General features: G+C 49.8%; 1 protein-coding gene across 3 annotated transcripts in view; it reads right to left on the bottom strand.

The window, feature by feature from the left end:
- The window catches only part of NEK1 (NIMA related kinase 1), a 214,901-nt gene that overhangs the window by 156,077 nt on the left and 37,223 nt on the right, over positions 1-21,601 (bottom strand). For 2 of the 3 annotated variants that reach the window (XM_073577228.1, XM_073577219.1), the window contains exons 9-15: positions 18,386-18,455; positions 18,093-18,244; positions 9,544-9,603; positions 9,195-9,260; positions 7,680-7,727; positions 2,137-2,211; positions 1,214-1,380 (exon numbers count right to left, since the gene is read on the bottom strand). In XM_073577228.1, the coding sequence (XP_073433329.1) occupies positions 1,214-1,380; positions 2,137-2,211; positions 7,680-7,727; positions 9,195-9,260; positions 9,544-9,603; positions 18,093-18,244; positions 18,386-18,455 (638 nt within the window). The remainder of the gene's footprint in view (positions 1-1,213; positions 1,381-2,136; positions 2,212-7,679; positions 7,728-9,194; positions 9,261-9,543; positions 9,604-18,092; positions 18,245-18,385; positions 18,456-21,601) is intronic. The other variant, XM_073577224.1, reaches the window with a different exon arrangement.

Genomic DNA, 21,601 nt, shown 5'->3' on the forward strand with positions numbered 1-21,601 from the left:
TTGAAAGCTTCCTTCAGATGTCTCCAGCTCAGCCTGAAGTTCTTGGATGCCATATTTCTAACCAACTTTTATAGAGTTCTCCCTTACATTTCCCCCCCATCTCCTGGAAAGATGCCTTGACTAGTAAACGTCTTGATAACATTTGGAATTGTTGAAGTCAGGAAGCAAAGTCTATTGAGGTAGTATTGTGCTCTTTAGACTGCTTGTGCTTGGTGATATTAGTATTTTTATTCTGTTCAGACATTTGTCTTGCCTCTGCCACTGCGAACAACAGACAGTGAATAGAAATGGCCTTTTTAGCCCTTAAAGCAATCATACATAGGGTAACTAAACTCCTATGAGCACTGACAAGACATAGGGTAACTAAATTCCTGTGAGCACTGACAAGACATAGGGTAACTAAACTCCTGTGAGCACTGACAAGGTGGGAACAGAGGAGTCTTACTTCTTATCACAGGTTAGTCTGTTTTTGAACAAAGGATACCATTGTTTTCAATTTTGCATCATGCCTAGTTTTTATGTTGTTTCTGTGTCTTGAGTGGTTTTATACTAAACATATGGGTTTATATATAACCAAGCAAATTCACAAAACTCTTTATTTTACATGGTGTACTTAAAGGGCACCTGTCATGTTGAAAATAGTATCTGATCTGCAGGCGGGATGTTAGATTGATGACCAGACTGATATACATTTTTGTGGGAGAAGTTTCATTAAACCTTGCAATTTATTAATTGAAATCCGTGGTGTTTGTAAGCACGCGAGTCAAGTGGGCGGTCCTATTCAGAGACTGACGGTCTTCTGTGTATGACTGTGCATGCAGAGATGGCTGTCAGTCACTGAGTGGAAAAGCCCAGTGGACTCAAATACATACAAATACCAGGGATTTTAATGAAATTAAATTATGTATTGTATTATAATACAAATTATGCTGAATCTCTTCCCACAAACATACATATCATCCTGCTCGGCATTGCCTTCTCCATACCCTGCTGTCCACAGATTGGACTACATGTAAAACGTAACAGGTTTCCCCTTTAATTTTCAGTGGTGCCAAGAACTGTAAAAGTAAAAAACAAAAAAACATTGTTCATCTAGTGGCCAACCAGTGACACAACACCAGAAGGATCTGCGCTCAGTCACCACTCAGATACTGTTGTGATGCACTGTTCTACGGGGCCGATATGCTCAGTATCCCATGACTGGATCACATACTTGGGTGCTGCATCAAGGTTCGGCATTTCGGCTCTGTGCTTGACTTCTCGGTCATCTGATGGCTTCTGTTTCTGCAGCTGGTCCAGTACAGAATGGTAATGCTCATAGGATGCTCGGACAGCAGCCTGTGGAGGCGCCGCTCCTCCTCCACCCCCAAAGTACGGAGCCTGGGAAGGAAAAACATAGTAAACAGTCAATTTATACGAATCATTTAAAAAGTCAGACCTCCTGCATCTCTTAAGAGAGGACAACTCCAATTACTGACCTATTGGAATATATAGATACAAGGTTGAACATCTTCAGGCGCTAGGAAGCTTCAGGAAAACCTCTTGGCAATCAATTTTAAAAGGCTGTCAGAGAGTGTAAAGCTCCCATATAAATTAGACTAATTACTAATGTTGGTCAAACTCATTAGTCTAATGCGTACGAGAGCTTCGGACAATTGCCGGCGCGAAAGTTAAAGGATCTGACATGGCTGATTTCAGAATGCCGATCCTTTTGTTCTCCTTAAGATAATGTCTGGCAGCGGCGCTCTCAGAGAACACAGGCGCACTCGGCCGAATCAATGCTCCAGTCTATGGGAAGGACGGCCAAGATAGCCGACAGCCATCTAATGTGGATGGGAGCAGAAGGCTTACAAAATTAAACCATCTGTAGGAAATCTAAACCCGAAAAGCTAAAACATTACCTTGTGTAATGGCTGCTCCAGCGCTAATGCCCTGGTGGTCTATACTGGTATTTGATTACTTCTGCGGATCAACGACACACTGACTCGTCCACAGACGTGAAAGCTGCAGTCAGTGACCACTGGAGGAGCAGCAGCAATTTAGTGATGTCTGTTTTTATTATTTTATAGCAATGTGTGTTCTTTATGTTTCTTTAATTATTAGTCAACCCTTATAAGGGCTCTTAGACGTATTCACCTTCATGTCTCCACTTCCTCCTGAGCCAATCACATTCTTCCAGCCTTGCTCCCTTGCGCGATTTATCCGCTCCAACTGCAAACAAAGACAATACTGTTTAGCCAACATTGACTTAGCTGCAATGTGGGTCGTGTGACCAAAGATGGAAAGCGACAAGGAAGCTGCAAGAAGGCTGAGCAAGTTGGTTATTTTGCTACCTGCCTGTAGTGGTTGCAGTACTCTAGTGTGAGAATCACCTGCAGTATGCTAGAGCGAGAAGGACCTGAGGTACGCTAGGGTGAGAATCACCTGCAGTATGCTAGAGTGAGAAGGACCTGAGGAACGTTAGCGTGAGAAGGACCTGAGGTACGCTAGGGTGAGAATCACCTGCAGAACGCTAGGGTGAGAAGGACTTAAAGTACGCTAGGGTGAAAAGGACTTACAGTACGCTAGAGTGAGAAGGACCTGCAGTACGCTAGAGTAATAATCACCTGCAGCACGCTAGGGTGAGAATCACTTGCAGCAAGCTAGGGTGAGAAACACCTGCAGCACGCTAGGGTGAGAATCACCTGCAGCACGCTAGGGTGAGAATCACCTGCAGCACCCTAGGGTGAGAATCACCTGCAGCACCCTAGGGTGAGAATCACCTGCAGTACCCTAGGGTGAGAATCACCTGCAGTACCCTAGGGTGAGAATCACCTGCAGTACCCTAGGGTGAGAATCACCTGCAGTACCCTAGGGTGAGAATCACCTGCAGTACCCTAGGGTGAGAATCACCTGCAGTTTGCTAGAGCGAAAAGGACCTGCAGTACGCTAGGGTGAGAATCACCTGCAGTACGCTAGGGTGAGAATCACCTGCAGTATGCTAGAGCGAGAAGGACCTGCAGTACGCTAGGGTGAGAATCACCTGCAGTACGCTAGGGTGAGAATCACCTGCAGTACGCTAGGGTGAGAATCACCTGCAGTACGCTAGGGTGAGAATCACCTGCAGTACGCTAGAGCGAGAAGGACCTGCAGTACGCTAGGGTGAGAAGGACCTTCAGTACGCTAGAGTGAGAATCACCTGCAGTAGGCTAGAGTGAGAAGGACCTGCAGTAGGCTAGGGTGAGACTCACCTGCAGTAGGCTAGAGTGAGAAGGACCTGAAGTACGCTAGGGTGAGAAGGACCTGCAGTACGCTAGGGTGAGAATCACCTGCAGTACGCTAGAGTGAGAAGGACCTTCAGTACGCTAGAGTGAGAATCACCTGCAGTAGGCTAGAGTGAGAAGGACCTGCAGTATGCTAGGGTGAGAATCACCTGCAGTATGCTAGAGTGAGAAGGACCTGCAGTACGCTAGAGTGAAAATCACCTGCAGTAGGCTAGAGTGAGACTGGTCTGCAGTAGGCTAGGGTGAGAATCACCTGCAGTATGCTAGAGTGAGAAGGACCGGCAGTAGGCTAGAGTGAGAAGGACCTGCAGTACGCTAGGGTGAGAATCACCTGCAGTAGGCTAGCGTGAGAAGGACCTGCAGTAGGCTAGCGTGAGAAGGACCTGCAGTACGCTAGAGTGAGAAGGACCTGCAGTACGCTAGAGTGAGAAGGACCTGCAGTACGCTAGAGTGAAAATCACCTGCAGTAGGCTAGAGTGAGAAGGACCTGCAGTACGCTAGGGTGAGAATCACCTGCAGTATGCTAGAGAGAGAAGGACCTGTAGTACGCTAGAGTGAGAAGGACCTGCAGTACACTAGGGTGAGAATCACCTGCAGTACGCTAGGGTGAGAATCACCTGCAGTATGCTAGAATGAGAAGGACCTGCAGTACACTAGGGTGAGAATCACCTGAAGTATGCTAGAGTGAGAAGGACCTGCAGTCCCCTAGAGTGAGAAGGACCTTCAGTACGCTAGAGTGAGAAGGACCTTCAGTACGCTAGAGTGAGAAGGATCTGCAGTACGTTAGAGTGAGAAGGACCTGCGTTACACTAGGGTGAGAAGGACCTGCGGTACGCTAGGGTGAGAAGGACCTGCGGTACGTTAGGGTGAGAATCACCAGCAGTATGCTAGGGTGAGAAGGACCTGCGGTACGCTAGGGTGAGAAGGACCTGCAGTACGCTAGGGTGAGAAGGACCTGCAGTACGCTGTGATGCTTGCGATTTTTGGTCATGTGTCCTGTGCCACACCTAAAAATTGCCATGTAGTTCCAGTCCAAAAATTTTGGAGGATTCTAGGAAACTCTAACATAACATGCAAAGATCCTGCATAATTATTTATCAAGACTCCAGTGTAAGGTTCTGTGCACACTAGCATGCCCTTTGTTTTTACAGGATCCATGATGGATTATAACAGATCATTTTATTTTCCTTTTCACTGACTATTCCGATTGTCAAGAAATTCTTCCAGCCTTGCTCCCTTGCGCGATTTATCCGCTCCAACTGCAAACAAAGACAATACTGTTTAGCCAACATTGACTTAGCTGCAATGTGGGTCGTGTGACCAAAGATGGAAAGCGACAAGGAAGCTGCAAGAAGGCTGAGCAAGTTGGTTATTTTGCTACCTGCCTGTAGTGGTTGCAGTACTCTAGTGTGAGAATCACCTGCAGTATGCTAGAGCGAGAAGGACCTGAGGTACGCTAGGGTGAGAATCACCTGCAGTATGCTAGAGTGAGAAGGACCTGAGGAACGTTAGCGTGAGAAGGACCTGAGGTACGCTAGGGTGAGAATCACCTGCAGAACGCTAGGGTGAGAAGGACTTAAAGTACGCTAGGGTGAAAAGGACTTACAGTACGCTAGAGTGAGAAGGACCTGCAGTACGCTAGAGTAATAATCACCTGCAGCACGCTAGGGTGAGAATCACTTGCAGCAAGCTAGGGTGAGAAACACCTGCAGCACGCTAGGGTGAGAATCACCTGCAGCACGCTAGGGTGAGAATCACCTGCAGCACCCTAGGGTGAGAATCACCTGCAGCACCCTAGGGTGAGAATCACCTGCAGCACCCTAGGGTGAGAATCACCTGCAGCACCCTAGGGTGAGAATCACCTGCAGTACCCTAGGGTGAGAATCACCTGCAGTACCCTAGGGTGAGAATCACCTGCAGTACCCTAGGGTGAGAATCACCTGCAGTTTGCTAGAGCGAAAAGGACCTGCAGTACGCTAGGGTGAGAATCACCTGCAGTACGCTAGGGTGAGAATCACCTGCAGTATGCTAGAGCGAGAAGGACCTGCAGTACGCTAGGGTGAGAATCACCTGCAGTACGCTAGGGTGAGAATCACCTGCAGTACGCTAGGGTGAGAATCACCTGCAGTACGCTAGGGTGAGAATCACCTGCAGTACGCTAGAGCGAGAAGGACCTGCAGTACGCTAGGGTGAGAAGGACCTTCAGTACGCTAGAGTGAGAATCACCTGCAGTAGGCTAGAGTGAGAAGGACCTGCAGTAGGCTAGGGTGAGACTCACCTGCAGTAGGCTAGAGTGAGAAGGACCTGAAGTACGCTAGGGTGAGAAGGACCTGCAGTACGCTAGGGTGAGAATCACCTGCAGTACGCTAGAGTGAGAAGGACAGCGACAAGGAAGCTGCAAGAAGTCTGAGCAAGTTGGATATTTTTCTACCTGCTTGTAGTGGTTGCAGTACTCTAGTGTGAGAATCACCTGCAGTATGCTAGAGCGAGAATCACCTGCAGTATGCTAGAGCAAGAAGGACCTGCAGTACGCTAGAGTGAGAAGGACTTGTGGTACGCTAGAGTGAGAAGGACCTGAGGTACGCTAGAGTGAAAAGGACCTGCAGTACGCTAGAGTGAGGACTTGCAGTACGCTAGAGTGAGAAGGACTTGAGGTACGCTAGAGTGAGAAGGACCTGCAGTACGCTAGAGTGAGAAGGACCTGCAGTAGGCTAGAGTGAGAAGGACCTGCAGTACGCTAGAGTGAGAAGGACCTGCAGTACGCTAGAGTGAGAAGGACCTGCAGTACGCTAGAGTGAGAAGGACCTGCAGTACGCTAGAGTGAGAAGGACCTGCAGTACGCTAGAGTGAGAAGGATCTGCAGTACGCTAGAGTGAGAAGGACCTGCGTTACACAATGGTGAGAAGGACCTGCGTTACACTATGGTGAGAAGGACCTGCGTTACACTATGGTGAGAAGGACCTGCGGTACGCTAAGGTGAGAAGGACCTGCAATACGCTAGGGTGAGAATCACCTGCAGTATGCTAGAATGAGAAGGACCTGCGGTACGCTAAGGTGAGAAGGACCTGCAATACGCTAGGGTGAGAATCACCTGCAGTATGCTAGAATGAGAAGGACCTGCAGTACACTAGGGTGAGAATCACCTGCAGTATGCTAGAGTGAGAAGGACCTGCAGTCCCCTAGAGTGAGAAGGATCTGCAGTACGCTAGAGTGAGAAGGACCTGCGTTACACTAGGGTGAGAAGGACCTGCGTTACACTAGGGTGAGAAGGACCTGCGTTACACTAGGGTGAGAAGGACCTGCGTTACACTAGGGTGAGAAGGACCTGCGTTACACTAGGGTGAGAAGGACCTGCGGTACGCTAGGGTGAGAAGGACCTGCGGTACGCTAGGGTGAGAAGGACCTGCGGTACGCTAGGGTGAGAAGGACCTGCGGTACGCTAGGGTGAGAAGGACCTGCGGTACGCTGGGTGAGAAGGACCTGCAGTACGCTAGGGTGAGAAGGACCAGCACTACGCTAGGGTGAGAATCTTCTGCAATACACTAGGGTGAGAAGGACCTGCAGTACGCTGTGATGCTTGCGATTTTTGGTCATGTGTCCTGTGTCACACCTAAAAATTGCCATGTAGTTCCAGTCCAAAAATTTTGGAGGATTCTAGGAAACGCTAACATAACATGCAAAGATCCTGCATAATTATTTATCAGGACTCCAGTGTAAGGTTCTGTGCACACTAGCATGCCCTTTGTTTTTACAGGATCCATGATGGATTATAACAGATCATTTTATTTTCCTTTTCACTGACTATTACGATTGTCAAGAAAGAATGAAAACCTGACGGACGGTACGAAGTGTGAGCTGCTGATCTTATCCTTAAGTAAGTCCAGATGCGGAATTCCAAGATCCACAACATTTTCTGATTCCAGCGCAGATTTCTTTACATTAGGATGGCGCTGTGAAAACACCATCAACTTGAATCCTACTGTAAATTACTATGAATTATATGGTGCGGACTTACATTTAGCCTGCAGATAATGTCACCACCACCTGCAGTCTACGCCCTCCGCCATAATAAAACATCCGGAGACTGTCAATTAAGCTTTGATAAGCGCTGTGTCTTCCAAGAACTTCAATTGGTCTGTTAGTAAATGCTGGTATTTTGCTGCCCCCTAGTGAATCTTTATGTAATCAAATCTATAGAAATGCACGTGAGACCACGATGAATGAAGAAAGATCATACCGCGAAGACAACCGCTCCTATAGGGATTTACAAAACTTACCAATGTATCCTTCGCTCTAATGATCAAACAAGAACGTGCTATAATTTGCAGATGAAACAACGCAAGCTTACTGATGTGAATAAAAGAGGGGAAAAGAACATAGACAGAAGCATACTTACTGCACCGGCGGCTGACTCACCCTTTCCTTCTCCAGTCGTCTCATCTGTTCAGCTTTCAGTAAGTTCATCTGAAAAGTATTAGTAACGCACAAAGCAACAGCTATCATTGATCATGTAAGAGCCAGCCATATCTATAGGACAGAGAAATGTAAGAGCATTTTCGAATACGGCTAAAGGCCCCGTCTCACATAGCGAGATAGCTAGCGAGATCGCTGAAGCGTCACTGATTTTGTGACGCAACAGCGACCTCGCCAGCTATCTCGTTACGTGTGACACTTCGCAGCGACCAGCTGGATGTCGCTCATCGTGCTCGAATGTCCTGGGCCATTTTTTGATCGCTGGTGTCCCGCTGGCCAGCACGCATTGCTGTGTTTCACATGGACGAGCGACCTCGTTAGTGACTCAGAAATCATGGACGCAGGCGTGAGTCATCAGAATCGATGCTGTGTGACAAGCTCCTAACGACCGCCGAGGTCGTTATACGGATCGCTGGATCGTTGCTGTGTTGTTGAGTAAATCTGCCTGTTTGGCAGCTTACTAGCGACCATTTAGCGACGCACCAGCGATCCTTACCAGGTCGTATCGTTGTCGGGATCGCTGGTGCGTCGCTAAGTGTAATGGTACCCACTGACAGAAGGCAGCAGATCAAACTCAGACTCTGTTCAGATTAGCACAAACAGAGCGTATTTTCAAGGTGGAGAACATAAGGTCCTGCGCCCCTAGCCTAAGAGAGAGGGGAACTGAAACGTCAATCCCTTTATCAACTCATTGGGAAACTCACTCACAACAGTCGCTCTCCCTATAAGATTGGTGTAAAGTTGCCGTAACTATTAATTATTGTTTAATAATGTGGTAAAGAGCCTATAAAGACACTCTGTAGGTCTGGACAGCACGTTGGTTAGCTAGCCCTAACAAAAGTTCGAAAAGACACGTTGTAGGCGTTCTGGACTTTATATTCGTATGTGTCCTGTAATTTGCGTGCAAGTCGATTACAACTGGTGTGTGAAAGGGTGGAAAGGGCTGGGGTTCAAATGTTCTGATCCGGATATCCTGTTTTTAATTTCAGCAAAAATGTTTTAAAATCAATAAACATTTACTTGTTAAAATTGTTATTACAGTTTTCTGGTGCTGAAGCTTTGATGAATCGGCCTTTAAGTTGGGACCAGCACCGCCTCTCCCCTCTCCTCTCTTCTTTTTTTTCCCTTACTTCTAAAGTTCTAGTTTTTTTTCTTCTTTCTTGATACTTGTTTTATAAAGATACTGGCACGTTGTCAGTCCTCCTGCTTGACGCGTCTAGCTACGTACGGTCTGTTTCTATAGCAGTGTCTTTTATGATGCTGTTAAATAAAAATTATTGAATGGCACTGAGGATCAGCCGGCCCCTGGCGATCAGAAGGTGATGGCATATCGCTTGAAAACATGAGAATATCTCAAAAACAAGGAAGAATAAAAAAACGGAGGCAGTCTAAAACTGTCTAAAACTAAACACTTATCAGACTTATTTTCATTTAGACCGGTTCCATATTACTCCGTACCTGCTCTCGGTGTCTCTTCTCTTTTTCGAGCTGTCTAATCTCCAGCCTTTTTTTCTTCACCACATCCTGCAAAATGCAAAAGTAAAATTACTTCTCCCGCACTCAGATGCCTTGTGTTCCTAGTAAAAAAAAAAAAAAAAAGGTTAGCATCACCAGAACTAGCAAGGAGAACGTGGTTAGTGGGTGAGAGTGGGAAGAAACTAGGAGGAAAGGTTTGGAGGTTTTCAGTAGGTTCATTCACTAGAGCGTGAGCAATGAAGCGGCCTGCACCCCGAGCTGCTGAGCCTCCAGCTCTGGGGGAGTTGCTTTGTGGTGGATTTTTAAGAAAGCAGCAGCGGCAGCTCTATACCTCTAACATTTTCCTCCTGTCTTCTACTGGATTCATTTTCTTCATTGGCACTGCTGGGGCCTGGACAAAGAGTGAAACTGCAAATTAGAAGACTCAAACGGCACAGCCGCCAGACACCCGTGGTGTGCCGCCAAGCGGAAGTGGACAGGTTGAATAGAAGTTAATGGAACGATTATGTACAAATATTGAAACTTAAAGGGGATCTCTGCTACTTTTATTAGTGTAAAAATGGCCCATGATGATGCTTAAAAAAATAATTATATATATATACACATATACACACACACACACACTCGCCTACCGGACCCTCAGCTGCTCCTCTCTACTGCTGAAGGTGTCCCCGTTGTTCTTCTACGTAAGGGTGTCAGGTAAACACTGCAGTCAGTCATATTAGCTGCAGTGGTCACCATATACACCCCAACAGAAGAGGAAGCCAGGAAACCAGCAGAATAATAATCAACAAGGTTTTGGTAGGTATGTGTGCTTTTTTTTTAATGTAATGAACAACATGAACAATTTTTACTTTAATATAAAGTAGTGGAAACCCATCATACCTTAAAGGGGTTTTCCACCCAAAAGAACATCTACATAAGTGACCTTTAAATAATAAGTTATACAAGTTACTAATAAAAGTCAACTGAAACAAGGTCCACCATCGTCCGGTAGCATCTCCTTCTGCTCAGGTCCCAGGCACTATGTTTCCAGTCACATGCTTGACGCTGAGCAGCATTTCGGGGGTACGAGGAGTGACCTCGAGCGTCCCTTTCCATGTACCGTATATACTCGTGTATAAGCCGACCCGTGTATAAGCCGGCCCCCCTAATTTTGTCACAAAAAACTGGGAAAAATTATTGACTCGTGTATAAGCCTAGGGTGGAAAATGCCGAAGCTACTGCCCTTATAATGCTGCACAGTCAGCGGCCCCTTACAATGATGCACAGTTATTAGTGGCCCCTTATAATGCTGCACAGTGAGCGGCCCCTTACAATGATGCAGTTATTAGTGGCCCCTTATAATGCTGCACAGTGAGCGGCCCCTTACAATGATGCACAGTTATTAGTGGCCCCTTATAATGCTGCACAGTCAGCGGCCCCTTACAATGATGCAGTTATTAGTGGCCCCTTATAATGCTGCTGCTGCCACTGCCTCAATTAAAAAAAAAAACCATGGATTTTTGTGAGTACTCACCGTAAAATCCTTTTCTCCGAGACGCTCATTGGGGGACACAGAGACTGTGGGTGTGTGCTTCTGCCGTCTGGAGGCTGACACTAAGTATACAAAAAAAGAGTTAGCTCCTCCTCCGCCGCATACACCCTCTCCCCCAGACCGGGCGTAACTCAGTTTAGTGCATAAGCAGTAGGAGAACGCGCCTTAAACTCAGGCAAGAAATTATATGTCTGAAAAAGGGGCCACCCTAAACCCTACACAAGGATTTGTATAACTCAAAAATAAGTAAATGCCAACTGGCTAATAGGGTGGGTGCTGTGTCCCCCAATGAGCGTCTCGGAGAAAAGGATTTTACGGTGAGTACTCACAAAAATCCATGTTTCTCCTTCGTTTCATTGGGGGACACAGAGACTGTGGGACGTTCTAAAGCAGTCCTCTGGGCGGGATCTTAGCTCACCCAATCCAAGCTAATTTGCGCCCCTGATTAGAGGTGCGCAACTGCTGCCTGGAGAATCTTTCTTCCCAGGCTTGCATCCGAGGATGCCTGGGTATGTACGTTATAATGTTTGACAAACGTATGCAAGCTGGACCAGGTAGCTGCTTTGCACACCTGTTCCGCTGAAGCTTGGTGTCGCAGTGCCCATGAGGCACCCACTGCTCGAGCCGAGTGTGCCTTGATCCTTGCCGGAACCGGCGTGCCACTGATTTAATAAGATTCTTGGATCGTCAGGCGAACCCATCTGGCCAAAGTCGCTTTGGACGCAGCGAGCCCCTTCCGCCGCCCTTCTGGGATCACGAATAGAGAGTCTGTCTGGCGGAAAGGTGCTGTCCTTGTCACGTACCTCCTAAGAGCTCTTACCAGATCCAGGGTGTGCAATGCCTTTTCTACCCTGTGCACCGGTGCCGGGCAAAACGAGGGTAAGACAATGTCTTCGTTGATATGGAACGCAGACACAACCTTCGGCAAGAAGGGAGGAGCTGGCCTTAAAACTACCTTATCTTTATAAAAGGTTAGGAACGGCGGTTTACAAGATAAGGCCGCCAATTCCGAAACCCGCCTAATAGACGTTATAGCAACCAGAAAAACGACCTTTCTGGACAGGTAAGGTAAGGAGACTTCTTGCAATGGTTCGAAAGGAGCCTCCTGAAGGGCTCTGAGCACCAAGTTCAGGTCCCATGATTCCGTCGGCGCCTTATAGGGGGGTACTAAATGTGCGACCCCCTGCATAAACGTCCTAACCTGCCAGACGGAAGCAACCTTTCGTTGGAAAAGCACCGACAGGGCCGAGATTTGCGTTCTGAGCGAACTCGGAGCCAATCCTGCGTCCAGCCCTGCCTGCAGAAAAGCCAGTACGTTGGGGATCGAAAAAACCAGAGGAGCCACTCCGCGATCCCTACACCAACGGAAAAAAACTTCCCAAGTCCGGTGATATACTTTCGACGAGGAAGGCTTCCGGGCACTCGCCATCGTGGCCGCCACATCGCGCCTGAATCCTGCCTGTGTTAACAGCCAAGATTCAATGGCCACACCGTCAAACACAGGGCCCCTAAGTTCGGATGGCAGATCGGACCCTGGGACAGTAAGTCCGGCCGATCTGGGAGACGCCAAGGTACGTCCACCACTAGTTGAACCAGATCTGCATACCAGGCCCGCCGGGGCCAGTCTGGGGCCACCAGAATTGCTGGAACCTTCTCTCTCCTTATTTTTCTGATGACTCTTGGAAGCAGCGGCAGCGGGGGAAACAAGTACGGGAGACGAAACTGGCTCCACGGAAGCACCAGAGCGTCTGCTGCGATTGCCTGCGGGTCGAGGGATCGAGCGACAAACCTTTGTACTTTGGCGTTCTCTCTGGATGCCATAAGGTCCACGTCTGGTGTCCCCCATCGTTGGCAGATCTGTTGAAAGACCTCGGGATGCAGGGACCATTCCCCTGCCGTGACCCCCTGTCGGCTGAGAAAATCTGCCGCCCAGTTTTCGACTCCCGGAATGTGCACCGCTGAAATTACAACGTGGTTCTTCTCTGCCCAACGCAGTACCAGCCCAACCTCGCGGATGGCTGCCTGGCTGCGCGTGCCCCCTTGATGGTTGACATATGCTACTGCTGTAGCATTGTCCGACTGAATGCGCACCGGCCGGTGTCTCAGCAACCGCTGAAAGTGTTGCAGGGCCAATCGTATTGCCCGTATCTCCAGAATGTTGATCGGGAGATTTACCTCCCGAATGGACCACCGCCCCTGGTCTGTGTGACTCTGGAAAACTGCTCCCCAACCATGCAGGCTTGCATCGGTCGACACCACCAACCACTGTTCCGGGGGAAAAGGTTTCCCCTGGACCAGAGACGAGTCGCGAGTCCACCATCGGAGTGATCGCCGGACCGGCGGAAGCAACTTGCACTGATGATTGAGAGATAGCAGCCCCCGGTCCCATGCTGACAAGAGCGCATGCTGAAGGGGACGGAGATGGAACTGGGCAAACGGGATTGCCTCCATCGCCGCCTCCATTCTGCCCAACACACTCATGCCGTACCTGATGGATCTGGTGCCTGGCTGTAGAAGGTTCCGTACCCCCTGCTTGATCCTTCGCGCCTTGTCCTGAGGGAGGATCACCAGCCCCCGGGAGGTGTCGAAAACCATGCCCAGGAATACGATTCTCTGGACTGGAACCAAGGACGACTTGTTTCGATTGATCAACCAGCCTAAACGGGCCAGGGTATCCAGAGTGATACTGACATTCCTCTGGCACGCTAGAAACGACGGACCCTTTACCAAAAGGTCGTCCAGGTACGGTAGTACCGTTATGCCCCGTGCATGCAGGATGGCCATAACCACCGCCATTATCTTCGTAAAGACTCTGGGGGCAGTGGCCAAACCGAAGGGCAGAGCCACAAATTGAAAATGTCGCCCTCCGATCGCAAAACGCAGGAACCTCTGGTGTGGAGGATATATCGGAATGTGTAGATATGCATCCTGCACATCGATCGAGGCCAGGAATTCCCCCGGATCCATGGCTGCAATGACCGAGCGGAGGGACTCCATCCGGAACCGCCTGACCCTGATAAATCTGTTCAGGATCTTTAAATCCAGTACCGGCCTCACAGTCCCGTCTTTTTTGGGGACCGAAAACAGGTTGGAGTAAAAACCCTGCGTCTCTTCGCCTTGCGGCACTGGGACAATGACCCCTTTGCGCTGAAGCGTCATTATGGCCTGTAACAACCCTTCCGCCTGCGATTCTGTCCCGGAAAATCGGGAACGGAAGAATCGCTGTGGCGGGAGTCCGACAAACTCTATCTTGTACCCGGACGATATCAATTCCGCCACCCAAGCGTCGCGTGCCACTGCGACCCAAACGTGGCTGAACCCTAGTAGGCGTCCGCCCACTCTGTCGTCCGTAGGTAGAAAGCGCCTCGAGTCATTTTGCCGGAGGCTTTTGGGATCTGGCCCCCCTCGCCCTGGGCAAACGGCCTCGGCCTCTACCCAGCGGATTGGCTCTGTAAGAGGTTTGCCTTTCCCTACTCTGGCCATTGTTTGCGGAGGAGGATGCCCTGGCCGAAGTCCCCCCCCAGGGGCTACGAAAAGGCCGAAAACGCCTCTGCGTTTGCCTGAATGCCGGGCAACTCCTCTGCTGCGGGAGGAAACTACTTCTCCCCCCTGTGGCTTCTGAGATAAGCTTATCAAGCTTCTCACCGAACAACCGATTGCCCTGGAAAGGCAATGAGGTTAAGGATTTTTTAGAGATAGAATCCGCTTTCCACAACCTCAGCCATAATGCTCGCCTAATGGCGATCGCATTTGCTGCTGCCACAGCCGAACACTCGGCCGCGTCCAGTGAGGCGCTGATGAGATACTCACTCGCTCCTGATATCTGATTTGCAACTTCCAAGACTTCCGCGGGCAGATCCCTGTCTTGGAGGGCCTTATGCAGAGTGTCCGCCCATGAAACCATGGCCTTAGCCACCCAAGTTGCCGCAAAGGAGGGGGCCAGAGCCGACCCTGCTGCCTCATACACTGAGCGGGCAAGCCCCTCTAGGAGGCGATCAGTTGGGTCCTTGATGGAAGAAACACTGGGTATCGACAATAGCGACCTTGATGCTAAACGTGATACCGGTGGGTCCACTACTGGCGACTCCACCCATCCTTTATGGAGCTCAGGAGGAAACGGATACTTTGCTTGCAGCGCTTTTTGCATTGTAAAACGCTTATCCGGGTGTTCTCTATGTTTTTGGACTAAATCCTCAAACTCCGGATGCGTGGCAAACCTTCTATGTGGTCGCCTGGTTTTCTTGAAGGAGACCTTGTGACCTGAGACCGGGGACACATCGTCCTCGATCTCTAATGTCTGATTGACTGCCTCAATGAGGCTGTCCACTGAGTCTTGGTACCCCAGACTTTCTAGATTCCAGGCCTCCTCCTCCTCACCCTCATCCTGATCGCTCCCTGAGCTCAGCGACGGGGAACGAGATGCCCTAATAATCGCCGCCGAAGCCCCGGAGGGCCCGGCCGACGGGGAACGAGCTCTTTTACCATGAGCTTGTCTGGAACTGGAGCGGCCTCTAACGATCGGAGGGTCCTGAGACGTGGACGAGCTGTCTTCCGCTGGCAGACCACCATCCTTGTCCCTGCCCGGGCCTCGAAGGGATTCAATTGCCCTTGTAAGGGACAACATAGAATCTGATAAAGATATCGCCCATTCCGGGGGGTCCTGACCTCTGGGCTCTGAAACAGTGGGAGGCTCCTGGGCGCGCTCCGACTCGCAGGCTTCACAAAATTTACCCGCCTGCGCCTTTGGCAGTCTGACCCCACAGGAAACGCAAACAGCGTATAGGAAAGAGTGAGCTTTCCCCTTGCCAGACATACTGCCCAAGCTTGAAGGTAGGGCAGAAGGAGGAGGAGGGTAACCCCTTCCCTGAGTACCAGTGCGGCTCTCGAAACGGGGTTGCACTCACCCACAGGCCACGTTCCACTCCTGTCGAACGACCGCGGAAATGCGAGGGTGGAGGGGGATTTGGAGTTTCCGCTCCGGTACTGTGTGCGCCCCCGCTCTCCACCCCCTGGGCTGAGCCGTACCGGAAGTTAGTGGGCGGGTCTTCCGGCTACCACCGGAAGTCGGCGGGTGGAGCCTCGCGCGATACCCACGGACTTCCTCATGCCGCGGGGGCCGCGGCCGCCGGCGGGGCTTCCGGCTGCACTCCGCACTGAGCGGGCAAGCCCCTCTAAGGGCAGAGCCACAAATTGCGTGCGGCGCTACTCGCCGGGGGCAGCACCGGGTACCTGCGGTGTCAGGAGAGAGGCGGACCTTCCCATTTATCCAAAGGTGAGCAGGGCCTTCCACTCACCCATAGGTACGCCGTGGGGGCTCTCTTGGGGTGCTCTCAACTCCATCCCCGGCAGGGAGGGGGAGGCTTCTGGAATGGGGACGAAACATCGATCCCTCAGCTCACCTGCGCCTCCAACTCAACCCCTGGACTCACTACCTAGGGGAGGAAGGGGCCTCAATGAATCGCGTTGCAGGAGAGGAACAACGTGAGGGTCGCTCACACGTGCTCGCCCGATGAGGTTATGGGGAAAACGAATCCTCTTATCAGGATGCGTTGCCGCCTCTTTACAAAATAAAAAAGAAAAATGGTAGTCTGGGGAAAAGTCCCAGATGTGTCCCTCGGTGCGGGAGAGAAACACGTGGAGGGTTACTCACACGTGGTCGCCCGTTGATGATTTGGGGAGATCGGACCCTCTCTATAGGATCCGTCGCCCCTGTCATATCTTCATAGAAAAGAAAGCAAAAAAAAAAAAAATCTAGTCTGGAGATCCAGACTGCGTGTGCCTCCATTAGACACTAAGCAAAAAACTGAGTTACGCCCGGTCTGGGGGCGAGGGTGTATGCGGCGGAGGAGGAGCTAACTCTTTTTTTGTATACTTAGTGTCAGCCTCCAGACGGCAGAAGCACACACCCACAGTCTCTGTGTCCCCCAATGAGACGAAGGAGAAAAACCTATATACTCACTTCGTCCCTGCTGCTGCAGCTGCTACTCCTCAGCGTTGCAGGCTCTGCACAGTGACTGTTCAGGCAGAGGGCGCCTGCTAACTACGTCATGGCGCCCTCTGACCTGAACGTCACTGCCAGAGGAAGCAAGACAGCAGAGCGACGCGCAGCGGTGGAACGGGGGACAGGTGAATATGGCTCCCTCTGCTATACTCACCTCTCCTAGCATGTCTCTTGCAGCCCCCTGTGCTTATTCATCTTCTCAGCGCTGTTCTTCCTTTCAGCGGTCACGTGGTGCCGCTCATTACATATGCGCATATGTAATGAGCGGCACCACGTGACCGCTGAAAGCAGGAAGAACAGCGCCGAGAAGATGGAATAAGCACAGGGGGCTGCAAGAGACATGCTAGGAGAGGTGAGTATGATCTCCTACACCCCTGCCCGACCGACCTCCGGTATATGACTCGCGTATAAGCCAAGAGGGGGACTTTCAGCCCAAAAAAATGGGCTGAATGTCTCGGCTTATACGCGAGTATATACGGTATATGCTTTGGCTGTGACAGAGCAAACTGCCCAATAAGCAGTCGGACGTCCTTCACACGCTGCTCTGGTCACAAGCAAACACAGGATTCTGCCAAGTGTCAGACACCGGACCAGAAGCAAGCTCTCGGAATATGGGGCACCTACACTAATAGATCATTTAGGCAGGATGGGAGCTCGGGAAGACGTAAAGAAGAGGCATAGGCACTAGGGTGACCGGATCTCATATGCGGGGGAAAAAAATGTCGGAATTTTGTCCGTCTGGACCCCACAAAACGATTCCCCTTTCCAGATATTGAGATAGCCAAAATTTGAGCTCGATCAAACGACGTTAACCCGTGCCGCTCGTCGCTCAAAGTGTGCTACTGAGCAATTTATTAGCCATTAACAACTTTTCATTGTCTGTAATGGTGGGATCAAAAAACGATAATCCCACCAACTCTGCATTCAAATACCACAAATGGTTCGAAAATTTGGTCAGGGCTATTTCTGCAATGTTGTTGTCACATTCTTTATAGTCTAACAGACTATGCAAAATACCTAAATCTTAAAATACCTCAATTTGGATTTTTTCAAACTTTGAGCGACGAGCGGCAAGGGTTAACGTCGTTTGATCGAGCTCAAATTTTGGCTATCTCAATATCTGGAAAGGGGAATCGTTTTGTGGGGTCCAGACGGACAAAATTCCGACATCGATTTTTTGCGGTCACCCTAATAGGCACATCACACATGAGAGTTGAGGGGGTGAAGCACTCTGTGCAGCCCCTTCTTTGAAGCGCTAGGGACCTCAGGGAATACTTTTTCTATTACGATATGGACCCAGTAACGTGTCATTACCAATAAATCTCCACTGTTGTGTTCCCACCTGTCTGTGTTTGATCTGTGGCTTCTTCTCGTGATGCTTCTTAGTGTCTACAGGCTTTCTGACAGATAAAGGCACTCCGTACTTAGCAGCTGGTTTTGTGATTTTCTGAGCAGGAGGGGAGGCTGACGGTGTGACTTGTGCTGGTCTTTTGGCTTAGTTCAGAAAAATAAAAAAGACATAGTCAATGATGAAAAAGTGAAACCATTTATGTAGTAAGAAGTCAAAATGAACAGCGATTAAAATAAACGATGCATCATAACGAGGAAGACCTGTATCAGAAATGTCCAACTCACCAGCTGCTGCGTGGCCTGGAGGTTTAGGTGGATTCACGACTGCTCCCATGCCAAACTCCTCAGCAAATAGCTGGAAAAGACGATTGATCGTGTGGACATGAAAGCACACAAGGTATAGAAGGAAAAAAAAAAAAAAATCACACATTATTTCTGCCTGCTGTGATTACAAATCACATTCATGACACAATTTATAGAATTTTTTTTCCTAATGACTTTAATGAAAGCTCAGTAGAGAGAAGTTTCCATGTACTGATACACTAAGGCTGTGTGCACACGCTGCGGATTCCGCTGCGGATTAATCCGCACGGATTTTGCAAAAACCGCAGATAATCCGCAGGTCCAAAGACCTGCGGATTATCTGCGGTTTTGCCTGTGGTTTGGTCCTGCGGATTCACTATCTCCACAATGGTGGAGATAGGAACCCGCAGCGGTTTCCGCAGAAAGAATTGACATGCAATTCTTTCTGCGGATTCAAAACCGCAGCAAATCCGCGCGTTTTTTTCCGCAGCGTCGGCACAGCGTTTTTTGTTTTTCCATTCAAATGAATGGTACTGTACACCGCAGCTAAAACTGCTGCGTGTCCGCAGCGGCCAAAACCGCTGCGGAAACGCAGCGGAATCCGCAGCGTGTGCACACAGCCTTAAGGTACTGTCACACTTAGCGATGCACCAGCGATCCCGACCAGCGATATGACACAGTCAGGATCGCTGGTGCATCGCTAAGTGGTCACTAGTGAGCTGCCACACAGGCAGATCTCACCAGCGACATCGCTGGGGACGGGGGTCGCTACTTACCCATCAGACGCGGCGATCCTGCGTCCTCCCGCCCAGCTCCACACGTCGCTCGTCGTCACAGCAGGAAGCCCAGCAGAAAGCTGACGACGAGAAACGGTCCAGGACGTTCTCACGCGATCAGCGATAATCAGCGGGGGAGCGGTCGGAGGTAAGTATCAGACATAGCGATATCGCTAGCAATATCGCTGCTACGTCACAAAAACCAGTGACGTTATAGCGATATTGCTAGCGATATCGCTTAGTGTGACAGGCCCTTTAGGCCCTGATTCGTCAAAGTGTTTACATCAGAAAACTGGAGTAAAACTCTTTGAAAAGTAAAAAAAAAAAAAAAAAAAGCAAAGGGCAAGATGAATAACATTTCTGCACCTTTCGCGCTAGATTTGGGCAACTCTGCCAAAATGGAGTAACATTTGTTACTCCAGTCTCGTGGACTGGAGTAACATTTCTGGTGAGGAGCTCGGAGGCGCACACCACTGAAAAGATGTACAGAGTTCAGTAAGGGAAGTGTTCTTCTTAATGTACTCTTATTGCTGTATGCTCAACGACTGGAGTACGAAACACCAAAGAATCGCAAATAATTGGGGCCTTAGCCTTTTTTCTGACTAAACCATATGTCTGAAAGAGGAACTATCAGCTTCCCGGACATGCTTTTGTTGGTGAAAGATGTTCCGTATGAAGTAAAAATTCTGTGGCATGGTTAAAAATGGTTAAAGGGGTTGTCCACTACTAAAACAACCCTTTCTCAATCTGAATGTTTGCGTCTGTTAAAGTTAAAAACATTTAGTCCATCTTTACACGTTCAGTATTTTACCTCAGTATTTGTAATACAAAATCAGGAATGGGACAATCAGAGGAAAAGTATAACAGAAACCCGTCACCACTTCTGCAGTTTATAACCACACTCCGCATTTAGACGAATAAGTAAACAAGAGGAAGTCAGAACCGCGGCTGCTCTCGCCCCCTCTTCATTACTTATAAGTCCAAAGCGGGGAGCAGTGAAGCTGGAGCTGATTGGTCGCAGGGATCATGTGACATAACAACCTCACGTGAGCACCGGGACCGTGAGTGCCAACACCGCTGGAACAGCACCGGCACCAGTGAAGAGTATAAAAGTGTTTCTTTCTCGCTTCATTGGGGGACACAGGTTACCATGGGGTGTATGCTGCTGTCGCTAGGAGGCTGACACTATGCAAATAAGAAAAAGTTAGCTCCTCCCCAGCAGTATACACCTATCGACAGGCACAAATTACTTCAGCTTTTGCTTAGTGTCTGTAGGAGGCGGACCTGGATCTAATACAGTGTTTTTTCTTTCACAGGTTTGTGTGAATTTATTAATCGTTTTCCCTTTGTTTTTCAGATACAGCTCGTTGGGTAACTGTGTGCAGATTTCTCACCTGTTTTCCCACATTTATGCAATCGAGAGAGCAGTGTGGTATCACCCACATCGCCCACTATCCGGCCCTGCTGGCAGGACTTTGTCCCCTGTCCCCTTTTTGGGGTGTTTCAGGGTGACTCTTTGTGGCAAGTCCTTGCTTTATCCCTTCCTCACCCCTCTCCTCGGAGAGGGCTGAGAGGAAGACGGTGGTCACCGGTGGTGGCCTCCCCACTTCTTGTAAAGGGTTGACGCCGTCTTCTGCACTGTTCGGGGACAGTGCAGGAAAGAGGATCTTCATTTCCAGGCCCCCCTCTCTACCGAGGGCCCTTGATGCGATCCTCATCTCTGAAGAGGACCCGGACACACAGAAGGTACCCCCCTCCCCCCAAAAGCGCTTCCTGCAGCGACCATTCCAGCGATCTCCCGTTTACCGGTTTATAGGTCCCGCAGCTCCATAGGACCCATTTTCGATTTTCGTGCCCTTCTTTCCCCTGTGCGCGCGGCCCTCCGCCATTTTCAGCCTTCTTCTGTCCTCTGTCATGCCCCCCCCAACGTATAACCTATCGGCCCACTCCTACCCTCTGCGGCCACAGTCCCCCCCCCGGAATGTATCCTATCGGCCTTCTCCTCTCACCTGTGGACAAACCCCCCACTTGGCGCATTCAGTCCCGCAGCCTATCTCATCGCTGCTTTCATTTTTGGTTACCGGGCACGCCCCTCTTTCTGTACGTGGGTCCGGCGTCGGCGTTTGGCCCATTTTCATGTTAGGCTGACATGCCGGAGAGGCGTGTCTATCGGAACGCGGCTTACTTTTTCATCGGTCAGCCGCGCCCGCCTCCCTGCACGCCCTGGCCGGACATCCAAGCTGCTCTACACTTTGGCCCCGCCCACTGCTCCAGCTCGTCGCTTGGCCATGGGGAATCAGCGTCCACCTTGAAAAGAACCCCCACAGCGCCTGCAGTCACCTCAATGCATGATTTTTTCGGGCGACGGTACCTGCACTCCGGGGTACACAGTACCCGCGCTCTGCAGCTGCATATCGCTGGG

Source organism: Dendrobates tinctorius, unplaced genomic scaffold (genome assembly GCF_039654945.1).
Source record: "Dendrobates tinctorius isolate UK_male_01 unplaced genomic scaffold, ASM3965494v1 ptg000008l, whole genome shotgun sequence".
Taxonomy (NCBI): Eukaryota; Metazoa; Chordata; class Amphibia; order Anura; family Dendrobatidae; genus Dendrobates; species Dendrobates tinctorius.